Below are 12,486 nucleotides of genomic sequence, written 5' to 3' on the forward strand. Positions count from 1 at the left end.
CTAGCAAGAGGAATACGGTTTGGCTAACTGCAGTATGCATGTACCTGGGCCAATCATAGGCTTAACACATAATGAAGTCCTCATTGCTGGCGATGAGTTTCAGAGCAATAACAGGTGTGCTTTTTTATAAAACATAAGGTATATCAATAAGAGTCTTGTAATCATGATAGTTTTTTACTCTTTTGATAATCACTGCAGGCAGTTAAATTATGCTGTTCTTCAAAATCTTGTTGAATTATGGGAATACTGTATTTGAGTCAAATTGGGGTTGCACAACCTCATGATTACGGACGCGTCGTGCAAAGACAAAACTTCGCGGCTTTATTCTACTCCAATGTCAATACTCTCAGTTTTATTCTTTGACCGTTTAAACAGAGCGCCAATTCCTGTTCCATTCCGCGATGCAATTTCCATCACAAAACATATAGGGTAACGCGTCTTCCGCACTGACCACAAATAAACCCAAAGACAGGGCCTTAAGACGGCAGATCTATCTCTCCGATCACGGCAGATAATTAGCCCGATCATTCTCTGCATCGCGCACACAGTCAGACTAAGAAATAACGTATGATTACCCGCCTTGTCAAAACAGATTCATCCAATGATCTGCAATGTGGCTTACATCTTATCAATCCAGACTCTTGGCAAGTGGGAATAACTGACAAAGACCGAGAGCTCAATTAAGCCTGTATATTCGGCTCGCACTCTTTCTTCGCTGTCGCGTCACACGGACAGCGAAGAGCGACACAGAACAAGACACGCGTTACATCGTGATGCACATACATAGCCTCGTGACCAGATGAAACTCAAAGACCGATCTCATCACGTTCAACCCAATTGTCAGACTCAGCCATCCATTACGGTACATGGCATTCACTCATTCAGAGCCGCAAAACGCAAAACTCGCGCTCCGTGAAGCTATTCCGAATCAGGGCTCCTCTTCATAAGCGAGATGTCAGTCATGCATGCTCGGACACCCGCGGGTTCCTTATACAGTGGGTAACGAATCCACTTCCTCACCAATAACAACCGTCGTCCGTGTCCGTCGGGCCGGGTCGATTTGATAGAAGGGGCATTTCATGGGGTGATTGTCCGCGGGGACCCGGGGGAAAAAAGGTAATATTCGTAAAAGATTTGATCCTCTCCCGACTCCGTTCGTCATGTTCTGGAAAAGACCGAGTGATTCAATCGGTTTAATTCTGAGTTATTCATCTGCCGTTCTTGGATCTTGATTGATGCACATACATAAGCATAACTGAACCGCATACTATGCCTTTAGCTTAAATAGACCTTCTTGTCTCAATTGAGTCAATCTTACTCAAACAAACTCATCAAAAATGTCAACACCACTCTCGAGGACACTGTCCTCTCACAGCAAACACGACGACCGACACTCCGACTCAACAGCCGATACACCAACTGAACAACCTCAGCATGATATCACCCAACAGATCAGCCATCTCGCCCGTCAACTGTCCCGCGTGTCTACAACAGCCGGCACCGAACTTCACGCCTTCTCACCCCAGCCCGGCACAAAGCTAGACCCCAACTCACCAACCTTTGATCCAAGAGCTTGGGTAAAAGCTTTTGTGAGACTAGTCGAGTCTGACGCTGGAGCAGCGCCGCCGCGAAGTTTAGGCGTGGCGTTTAAGAACTTGAATGTTTACGGCTGGGGTACTGGGGCGGAACATCAGAAGACTCTTGTTGATTATCCTATTGATGTTGTCAAGTATCTTGCTGGTTTGGTGGGCGGCGTGAAGAAGAGAAGGGTTGATATTCTGAGAGACTTTGAAGGTGTTGTTGAAGAGGGGGAGTTGCTACTTGTCCTTGGACCGCCGGGTTCAGGATGTTCAACGCTTTTGAAGACTATTGCCGGTGAGACAGCTGGTCTCGAAGTCGGACCTGATTCCTACATGAACTTCCGAGGTATGTCGCCCCCATCATCTCAAAGACCTTCTTAACAAGTTCAGGTATCGACGAGAAGAGCATCCGTCGTTCATTCCGTGGCGACGTCCTCTACAACGCCGAAATCGACTGCCATCTCGCCCATCTCACCGTCGGCGAGACCCTCTCCTTCGCCTCATCCGCCCACTCACCGCGACACGTCCCCGGCGGTGTAACTCGCTCTCAAGCCGACACCATGATGCGCGATGTCATGATGGCCATCTTTGGCATAAGCCACACAGTCGACACTCGCGTCGGTAGCGATTTCGTGCGTGGTGTGAGCGGTGGTGAGCGGAAGCGCGTTAGTATCGCTGAGGCTGCGCTTACAGGGGCGAAGTTGCAGTGCTGGGATAACACGACAAGAGGACTGGACAGTGGGAATGCGATTAACTTTTGTAGGAATCTGAGATTGCAGGCTGATCTGGTTGGTGTTGCTGCGGCGGTGGCGATTTATCAGGCGCCGCAGTCTGCATACGATGTAAGTGCCCTGACATGACATGATACTCGCGGACAGGATACTAACGAGGGTAGTTGTTTGATCGTGTTACGGTGTTGTATGAAGGCCATCAGATCTTCTTTGGCCGCATCAACGAAGCGAAGCAGTACTTTGAGAACCTCGGCTTCGAGTGTACGACCCCTACTCCTCCCCGTATCTCAAGCCTAGCTGACCATCAAGGCCCCGATCGTCAAACAACGCCCGACTTCCTCACTTCAATGACCTCCCCCCAAGAACGCCGCGTAAAACCCGCCTTCATCTCCACCGCGCCCCGAACCCCCCAAGAATTCGCCTCCCGCTGGCTATCCAGCCCCCAGCGCAAAGCCCTCCTCCACGAAATAACCGCCTACGAAGCAAACCACCCTCCCTCCCAACGTCTCGAAGAATACAAATCCTCGCGCCGCGCCGAACAGTTCAAGAACCAGCGCGCCAAGTCTCCTTATACCATCTCGTACGCTGCACAGGTGAAACTTACCCTTTGGAGAGGATGGAGGCGGCTGTTGGCTGATCCGGGGTTTACGATTGCGAGTTTGGTGTTTAACCTTATTATGGCGGTTGTTTTGGGGACGATGTTTTATGATTTGAAGGATGATAGTTCGAGTTTTTACTATCGTGGGGGATTGATCTTTTTTGCGTTGTTGTTTAATGCTTTTGCGAGTCAGCTTGAGGTATGTCGCTGTCCTAACATTCAGGTCTAGGGACTAACATGGGTAGGTCCTCACTGTCTATGCTGAACGGCCTGTTGTTGAGAAGCATAACCGCTATGCGTTCTACCATCAATCAGCCCAGGCCATCGCAAGTTACATCATCGACCTCCCCTACAAAACCGTCAACATGATCATCTTCAACTTGCTCATCTACTTCATGGCCCATCTCCGCCGCGACGCAGGCCACTTCTTCTTCTTCTGTCTTACCTCGTACCTCACCACGCTCGTCATGTCGTGTATCTACCGCACCCTCGCATGCGTCACCCGCACGACCCATCAAGCCATGATTCCCGTGTCGATTCTGAGTCTGGGACTTATGATTTACACGGGCTTCACTATGCCGACGGATTACATGCTTGGATGGTCGAGATGGATGAACTACATCAATCCTCTGGCTTATGCCTTTGAGGCGTTGATGGCGAGTGAGTTCCATAATCGGAAGTTTGCCTGTGCGGGTATGGTTCCTCAGGGGCCGGGGTATGATGACCTTCCCGCCGATTCTCGTATTTGCTCTGTTGTTGGTGCCGAGCCTGGATCGTCCGTGGTCGATGGCGATAGGTATATTAACATGTCCTTCAAGTACTACAACTCCAACAAATGGCGGTATGTAACACTTCTCGCTTGCATGGCGTACACTGACTCGTCACAGCAACATCGGTATCCTTCTTGGCTTCCTCTTCGGCTTCCTCATCCTGTACATTATCGCAGCGGAGCACGCCAAGCCTCCCAGGAACAAGGGCGAGGTTCTGGTCTTCCGCAAGGGCCGTATGCCTTCCAACTTTGAGAAGGACCACGGCGATATCGAGACTCAAGCGACTGATCGACCTGTCGTCGCTGAAAAGGCCAACAACAACCCTTCCAGCGGACTCACTGCTGGTGCTTCTGTGTTTCACTGGGAAGATCTCTGCTACGATATCCAGATCAAGGGTAAGGACCGCCGATTACTGGATCACGTTGACGGATGGGTCAAGCCCGGCAAATCAACAGCTTTGATGGTACGTCTCCCTCACCCACAGCTCCTCTGTGAACCCAACTGACTCCTCAGGGCGTGTCTGGTGCTGGCAAAACAACCCTTCTCGACGTCCTAGCAACCCGCGTAACAATGGGCATCGTATCCGGAAACACCCACATCGACGGCCTCGCAACCGACTCCTCCTTCCAACACCGCGTCGGCTACGTCCAGCAACAGGACCTCCACCTCACAACAATGACGGTCCGCGAAGCCCTCGAGTTCAGCGCCCTCCTCCGCCAATCCGCCGAGATCTCCCGTGCTGAGAAACTCGCCTATGTAGAGCACGTCATCGACATGTTGGACATGCAGGAGTTTTCAGATGCTGTCATCGGAACGCCGGGCGAGGGGTTGAACGTTGAGCAGAGGAAGAGATTAACGATTGGTGTTGAGTTAGCGGCGAGACCGCAGTTGTTGGTGTTTTTGGATGAGCCGACTAGTGGATTGGATTCACAGACTAGTTGGGCGATTTGCGATCTTATTGAGAAGCTTACGGCTAGTGGACAAGCGGTTTTGTGTACGATCCATCAGCCTTCTGCGATGTTGTTCCAGAGATTCGACCGCCTGTTACTCCTCGCACCCGGTGGAAAGACAGTTTACTTCGGCGGTACGTTCTCATCACCCCCATCACCTCCATTGAACCTCACTAATATCCCCAGATCTCGGCGAGCAATGCCAAACCCTTCTCAACTACTTCGAACGTAACGGCGCACCCCCTTGTCCAGAAGACGCCAACCCCGCAGAGTACATGCTCGAGATCATCAAGCCCTCCAACGATGAAGAAGCCGAGAAGATCGACTGGCACCAGATCTGGAGAGATTCACCCGAGTTCCAAGAAGTCAAGCAGGAGCTTTCACGTCTTAACTCTCTACCTGCTACACGAGGATCAGCCGCAACTGCCTTGGAGAACGGTGATGCGTCGCAGCATAAGGAGTTTGTGGCGTCGTTCTCGACGCAGTTTCGGGAGGTGTTGATCAGGACTTGGAAGCATTTCTGGAGATCGCCTACTTATATCTGGTCCAAGATCGCACTGATCGTTTTATCGGTATGTTTGAGCTTGTCATGAGGAGGCTTTGGCTAACAGTTGTAGTCACTTTATATCGGATTCACGTTTGAAGCCAAGAACACCATCCAGGGCTTGCAGAACCAGCTTTACGCCATCTTTATGTACATGGTTCTCTTCCAGAGTCTCAGCGATCAGATCATGCCCATGTTTCTACCTCAGCGCGACCTATACGAAGTCCGCGAGCGACCTTCCAAGATCTACCGCTGGAACAGTAAGTCCTCACCATCTCACTGCCTCGCATCATCTAACCGTTCCCAGCCTACATCTTGTCCAACATCATCGTAGAAGCAGCTTGGAACACCTTGATGGCTGTCCTCATCTACTTCACCTGGTACTACCCCGTCGGCTTCGTCCGCAACACTACATCCGACGACCAAGCCATCCGAGGCTTCCTTGTCTTCTTGTACCTCTGGATGTTCATGCTCTTCACCAGCACTTTCTCCCACGCAGCCATCGTTTGTATCGCCACCGCCGAAGAAGCTGGTGTCATCGCGACTTTGCTGTGGATGCTTTCCATCTCGTTCTGCGGGTAAGTCATCCCTCCGTCGATCTATCACGCATGTACTGACTTTTATAGTGTTGGCGTCGCTTACAAGGACATCCCCAAGTTCTGGACCTTCATGTATCGTGTCTCTCCAGCGACTTACATCGTCGGCGGTATCATGTCAACTTGTGTCTGGGGCTCCAACGTCAAGTGTGCAGACAATGAGGTTCTGCAGATGGCTGTTCCTGGCAACATGACCTGCGGCGACTACATGGGCCCTTTCATCAAGGCAGCTGGTGGTTATCTTCTTGATCGCTCATCCACTGATGTCTGCAAGTACTGCTCGCTTGCTACGACGGATGAGTTTCTGCATCGGTTCAACATTAACTATGATGATCGATGGTGGCACTTTGGACTTCTTTGGGTGTACATTTTTGTTAACTGTGTTGGTGCCTTGGGTTTCTACTGGTTGTTCAGGGTGCCGAGGGGAAGTGGTGTTAAGAGGGCTTAACATGGAGCCTGAGATGGAAACCTAAGAGGAGACTTAAGAGAGGATCTTAAGACACACTATTTATTTCTAGAATCTTACTGAAAAGGATCAAGGTAGCATATCATAGACATAGCATATTTCATTAGAGGTTAAAGCTTAGACGTTGACTACAAGCATTGAATATATACAAGATGAATAATGACTCTAGTAAATGCCATCTCCTCACTCGATATTCGTGGCACTGATGTAATCGCACTCACGAGGAGTGAACGGATCACCGCATCCAACCTCTCGATCCTGATCAACGTAAACAGCAGGAAGATTAAAGTAGCAGGTCGGAATCTTGCCACCAACCAAGCTCCCTAGGTCAACATCGTCATTGGGACTAAGCGCACAGTCCAGAATAGCACGGTAGTAAACCTCTCTGTTACCAAGACCATAGCTAGCCATCTTGTCATACACCTCGCCCGAGACTTCAGTCCATTCCCCAACACGATTAGGCTTAGGATCGTAACGCATGATGTAGAAGCAGTACTCTTCACCCTCCCGAAGAGCCATCCACTGACGGCCAGTCGCATAACCGCAGTCCTCACGGCTTGTACGGCGCTTATCGGCAACGAGGTAGAACTGCGCAGCCTTCATGACGTTGTTGGCTACCTTGGGCTGGATGTTCCCGTAGACAGAGTTGAGGGCAAGCCGCACAGCCTCAGCGTTGTCGTTGAGGAGGAAAAAGCCGCCGTTGAAGAAGTTTGCAACGGGAAGCTTATAGGGATCTGGGCTGGGCGTCTTGAGTGCATTATATTGTTCCTCTGTCCCACCGCCCATAACAATGCGCATGGTTTCGTCCAGTCGGTCGACGGCTGCTTCGAATAGATCGGCCAAACCAGCTGAGATGCTGCCCTGATCGATCTCCTCTTGCTTGAGGTTACCAAAAGCAGAGAAGATACCGCCAAAGAGATAAAGACCTACTCCGAAGCCAGGCTGCTGAGGTTAGATACCTGTCAATACAGGGAGATGGATTACGTACATTCGCGGAGAGGCCACTGAGAGCACCGCCGATTGCACTAGCTGAAGCCAGCCACTTGACCATATCGCCAGTGTCGTCCTCATTGCCGCCAAAGTCGGATACCATCTGACCGATTCTGAGACCGCTGATGATAGTCTTCTCTGTAATCTTTGTCTTGAGCGCCTTGAACTTGGAGTGCATGCCCTTAGCAGCCTGGAAGATCCAGTACGACGTTTTGCTAAGGTGGTCGTCGGTACCGTACTTGTCATACTGCTCCGTGCACTCCATGTTATTCATTGGGCTGCAATCATTATCGAGAACACTGCAGCCCGCGGCGCCAGACTTTCCATCTGTACCGCGATAGACTCGGTCCTCGAGGTTGATGAGCCAGTTGTTTTGGTGTTCTGTTGGTCAGTTATTGCATTCGTGTACTGGCGGAAAACGTACCCCATTGTCCACGGAGGAAGTTATCAAGGTGATCGCCGGCTTTGGTCTTCATCGTCCAGAGCGTGTCAGCTTCCTCTGGTGTGTTGAGAACCCAGCCTTTGCAGAGTGTATCTCTGTTCTCCCAGACGTCGGTGACCTTGTTGTCATCTCTTTTGGTGAGAGGAGAGGCATGAACGGCTGCAGCGAGGGCCACGATGGCGGTGGTGGACTTCATTGTGAGAGAATGGAGATGAGATGAGTGAAGAGGGTATTTCCTCCAGCTGAGAGCAGAGGTTTATATCATGTTGACGGCATGATGGGGTGAATACCTAAACATGGATCGTTTACTCATATTATCAATAATTAATCAACCTTGTGAATCCTGCGACGGGCTCGAGCATGATTGCTGTTACACTGAGGCTCTTGGCATCAGGTTGATCGCTTCGATAAGCGGCTAGATAAGGATCTTGTTACGGAAGACAAGGAAGAGGTTACCCTGAGGCTCCGGCGGCCGCGGGAGGAGCCGTGCTAGACCCCGATTAAGACGAGCAGTGGAGTAGAAGCTCGCGATGCTTCGCCACAAAGGAATAGAGCACGGTAATTTTAGATTGGGGTCCATTACTCGTTTCCTTTGCTTGAATGACTCGACTTGACGCACTGGGCTGAGACTTGTCTGCATCTACGGACTCTTGATGATGGCGGCTGTAATTGTTGCTTAGTACTCAGACAGCCTGTCTCCGTTAAAATTTGAAGACTTCAAGCTCACAAACGATTGGGTCCTCATGCTCCTCTCAGCTGTGCCATTCCTTCCCCCAAAAAGTGTAGTGATAGACCTGACAGCGAATGCTTGTGCCATGCTATGCTAAAAGTGATTCAACGCATCATGAACTCAGAAGTCCATCGCAATATTGGCATAACCTAATCTCACCATCACGGCACAGATCCTCGTCAAACCGCCCTATCAGCGGTACTCTGCCCCAAACACTCCTCTTAAAGTCAGCAGATGAAATGCCAGCGCAGATCCTTTCATTTAGGAAACAATCCACTAACCATATCAGGCCAACAAAAGCTCACGAGCTCTGGCTTGGCATAAGCTGCAAGGACCTTTTTACACAGCCCGCCAGAGCTAAGATGACAGCAAGTCGGGCGATCTCAAGTACGACTGGGCTATCGGCAGTTGTAAGAGACTGGCGGGAAGACGTTTTCCGTGGCTTGTCGTGGCGGAGCTTGTTTTTGGGGTTACAACGAGGACTTGGCGTAATTTGTTCAATTGGTCAATTTCGGGGAACTATTTCAGCTCTCGCATTTTGGCCTATGATGTAGATGCTATGGAAATACGACCGAATTCCTTCGGAAATGCTACCCTCCACTGCATGCACCGAAGACCTTTCGCCCCCAACAATTGGCGCTCCCCGGCGCAATTACTTGGCCGCCGGAGGCTCCGGCATTGCGTATGTAAATGACAGTAAAGTCTCTGGGTCTTGCTTGCGGAGGTATTCCTCGAAACTATCCGTCTTGATAGGTTTGCTCAACTGCTCTGGTGCGATAGCTCCTTCAACGCCTTCCACGTATCCATGCTCATCAAGGTAAGCTGGTCCGTCAAGGACCTCGTAGGGCAGACCAGTAGCCTTGTGCATCTCCTCCTCGGTCATTGACTGGAAGATAGCCTTTTGGCCGGTAACTCTGCTCCAAGTGTCCATGATCTCCATGATGTTCAAGTCACTGTCATAGGCGAGAAGCTTTGTTCCAGCGGGTTCATCTTCGACCAGAGTTCGGACAAAAGACCCAGCTGAGCCTTCGATATCAATGATAGGCAACCTGAGATTCTTGGAAGCTGGTACCGCGAGGACATACTCGCCAGTCTCAGCATCCCTCTTGGGGTATAAAAAAGGGTTCGTAGCGTAGGCAGCCATGTAGACATACGACGTCTTCTTAGCCAAGTCAGGCATCTCATTCTCAATGTACTTGACAGCCGCAGCCTTGGTCTCCCAATGATGGCAATGAGAAAATTTCCCCTTCGAAACATCCTTAATAGGACCAAGAGCAGAGTAAATGTACTTCTCAAGGGTAGATGTCTTGGAAGCAGCATAAGCCGCATTCTTGACATGGCGCTCCTCGGTATCATAACCGATTTGTTGAGCTGTAGCTTGGTCTTTGCCTTGGCTGAGAGCGGTCATGTAAGGAGCCCAGAAGTCAGTATTGACAAAGATTGCGTGAGCGCCATCGAAGGCTTTTATGAGAGATTCTTGGTTGTTCATGTCTGCTTCGATGACCTCGGCTCCGAGATTCTGGAGGGCTTGGGCTTTGGCTGAGGTTGAGCTGCGGGTGAGAGCTTTGACGTGCCAATTTGATTGGGAGATGAATGCTCTGACGACTGAGCCTCCCTGGGTGCCTGTGGCGCCGACGACTGCGATGGTCTTGGTAGACATGATGAGAGTGTATGAAGAAGAAGAAGGAGTTGATTTGGTCCGTGATGAAGTGATAGAGATGGGTTCAGAGTGAGATCTACTTTGATACTTATAGTAATACACATTGCGGCGTTAATTATGGCTTCTCTATCTCCTTGCGTATTAATTATCGTCTTGGTGTTGACTTTGCTCACTGGCGTAGAGACCGTAAGCCAATGTCGCCTAATGGCGTAGCAGCTTCTAATTGGCTCAAAAACCGTAAGCCAATTCGCCCCCACGGACTTCGGACTTAACATCATTGCACTTCCGCCAAATAACCAATATCTCAATTCTGACATGCTCCAATGAGATAATTTTACCCTGCCACGTCTAGTCAGGCCATGACTGATACAGCGAAAGACGGTTCGGCCAATAGGGAGGACGCTGTCTCTCGAAAGCGGACGAGTAGCAATGATGATGACGCCCCATCGAAGCGTCGTGTTCTGACTACGGCGCGGAGAGAGCAGAATCGCCAGGCGCAGAAAGCATATAGTATGTCACGTCCTTTGTCCCATAGGAATTACTAACAAGACCTTGTAGGAGAGAGGCAGAAACAAGAGAGGATACGACTGAAGCAGGAAAAGGCTCAAGCCCAAGCCACTTCCAGACAGCGCCTAAGACCTCTTCTAAAACGAGAGAACCCCTCACCGAGAGACTCTTCCGAACAAAAGACTTCAATTGGGGAGATATACCCATTGGATGAAGAAGTCACAGAAACCATCGACACATCTGTTAAAAAGCTTGAGCCGAACCTTCCAGACCTTTACATGAACATGCTTCAGTTCGCACCAGCAGCCATCTTCACATCATGTCTCACCAACGCAATATCCCTAGGTCTCGACCCGTCCGTCATCGCAGACTGCAGCGTGGAACACATATCACCATTCTGCCAACCCAACCTCTCATCCACACTTAATCACGCAGCTCTCATACAAGCAGGCTCCAACATCCTGTCAACTTTTAACAACACCAGTATCCCCGTTCATCTCCGTCCAACAATGGCACAAATCCTCATACCTCATCACACAAGTCTTGATCTGATACCTATTCCATTTCTACGCGAGCGAGCTATAATGCTATCAGCTGCAATGCCACATGCCTTTAATAACTGGGAACTCAAGCTGGATATATACGAAAGAGGCGGCTTGACGATATGGCGACTGAACCGTGAGAAGGGTGAGCGTGGGAGGGATACGTATCCGCCTTGGGACATGAAGAGCTGGGAGGCTGCGCCGTGGTTCTTGAAGAAGTGGTGTATGCTTATGGGGAGGGAGTATGATAAGATGCAGAATCAGAGCATTGGGTGGCAGGTTGTTAGGGATATGATAAGTTCGAGGGATGTACAGAGATTGACGACTAGTTAATCTAGGGAAGTGTTTCTCAAAGCTCATAAGACTACGTATTGTCTTTTATAAATTATGGAATAATTACTAAAGAAAACAGAGCATAGAAAGCATTTAGTCCAAGACCGCGGCCAACTCCTTCTCAGTCCATTCCCAAAGCTGCTGCGCTAACTCATCATCTCGCCCCTCCTCCTTAGCCAAACCATGCTTCCCAACTGGCTCATAGTACTCTCCACTAATGACACCATCCGCAACCGACGCCCAAAGCTGATTCCTGACGCCCTTTGCAACAGGCGTGATCAACATACATCTCACCACTGCATATAAATACCAAACCATCCCCGTGGCCTTCACCAACAACTCCGTGTTCACCAGCCCAGGATCGATAGCAGATACTGTGAAACGCGGATACTTCCTGGCCAGATGGCGCGCCCAGAGGATATTGGCAAGCTTGCTCTGGTAGTAGCACTGATAGAGACCAATCGACTCTCCATCAGTCTTGAGGGTGTCATAGTTGATCCCGCCTTTCTTAAGATAGACATGTCCATGAGATGCGAGAGAGACAACTCTCACGTCTGCATCAGGTAAACGTGTTGTTTTATCGAGCAACGGAATAAGTAATTTCGCAAGCAGCGCATGACCCATATGATTCGTCCCAAACTGGATCTCATAACCGTCTGCAGTACGATCAAGAGGAACAAACATGGTACCTGCATTAAGCATCAAGATATCAAGCCTTTCACATTCCGAGAGCACGATTCGCGCTGCTTTTTTGATAGAAGCGAATGAGCAGAGATCAAGATGGAGGAGTCTGATGGAGGCCGATGGGACAGTGCGCTGGATATCTTGTGCTGCGAGTTGTGCTTTTTCTAGGTTTCGACCGCAGAGATAAATGCGCGAGGGATTGTGGTGGGCGAATTGGAGGACGGATTCTCTGCCTAGACCTGCGGTGGCGCCGGTGACGAGGATGACTTTTCCTTCGAGAGAGGGCATGTCTTTGGGGTTGAAGTCTTGTTCTTTGGACCAGAACATTGTGTTGAGAAGAGTAGGCAAATATGGAGCGATTGG

The 12,486-nt window shown here is 50.1% G+C and overlaps 5 protein-coding genes across 5 annotated transcripts; 2 read left to right on the top strand and 3 right to left on the bottom strand.

Annotated features, from left to right (window-relative positions):
* Nucleotides 1-1,337: 1,337 nt before the first annotated feature.
* On the top strand, nt 1,338-6,217 carry FSUBG_11027 (ABC1 transport; the record flags this gene model as incomplete). Its single annotated transcript, XM_036675666.1, has 10 exons — nt 1,338-1,926; nt 1,971-2,422; nt 2,476-3,108; nt 3,155-3,750; nt 3,797-4,142; nt 4,193-4,763; nt 4,816-5,201; nt 5,247-5,433; nt 5,481-5,751; nt 5,800-6,217. 10 exons carry the CDS (start codon nt 1,338-1,340, stop codon nt 6,215-6,217), a joined length of 4,449 nt encoding a protein of 1,482 aa, XP_036533480.1.
* Nucleotides 6,218-6,418: 201 nt separating this feature from the next.
* On the bottom strand, nt 6,419-7,863 carry FSUBG_11028 (uncharacterized protein; the record flags this gene model as incomplete). Its single annotated transcript, XM_036675667.1, has 3 exons — nt 6,419-7,177; nt 7,224-7,606; nt 7,650-7,863. The coding sequence occupies 3 exons, from the start codon at nt 7,861-7,863 to the stop codon at nt 6,419-6,421; spliced, it is 1,356 nt and encodes a 451-aa protein (XP_036533481.1).
* Nucleotides 7,864-9,049: 1,186 nt separating this feature from the next.
* Nucleotides 9,050-10,057, bottom strand: FSUBG_11029 (uncharacterized protein; the record flags this gene model as incomplete). Its single annotated transcript, XM_036675668.1, has 1 exon — nt 9,050-10,057. The coding sequence occupies one exon, from the start codon at nt 10,055-10,057 to the stop codon at nt 9,050-9,052; it is 1,008 nt and encodes a 335-aa protein (XP_036533482.1).
* Nucleotides 10,058-10,416: 359 nt separating this feature from the next.
* On the top strand, nt 10,417-11,439 carry FSUBG_11030 (uncharacterized protein; the record flags this gene model as incomplete). The annotated part of the gene is made up of 2 exons (XM_036675670.1): nt 10,417-10,567; nt 10,616-11,439. The coding sequence occupies 2 exons, from the start codon at nt 10,417-10,419 to the stop codon at nt 11,437-11,439; spliced, it is 975 nt and encodes a 324-aa protein (XP_036533483.1).
* Nucleotides 11,440-11,532: 93 nt separating this feature from the next.
* On the bottom strand, nt 11,533-12,450 carry FSUBG_11031 (alcohol dehydrogenase Bli-4; the record flags this gene model as incomplete). The annotated part of the gene is made up of 1 exon (XM_036675671.1): nt 11,533-12,450. The coding sequence occupies one exon, from the start codon at nt 12,448-12,450 to the stop codon at nt 11,533-11,535; it is 918 nt and encodes a 305-aa protein (XP_036533484.1).
* Nucleotides 12,451-12,486: the final 36 nt, after the last annotated feature.

This window comes from Fusarium subglutinans, assembly GCF_013396075.1.
Source record: "Fusarium subglutinans strain NRRL 66333 chromosome Unknown NRRL66333_c0000200, whole genome shotgun sequence".
Lineage (NCBI taxonomy): Eukaryota > Fungi > Ascomycota > Sordariomycetes > Hypocreales > Nectriaceae > Fusarium > Fusarium subglutinans.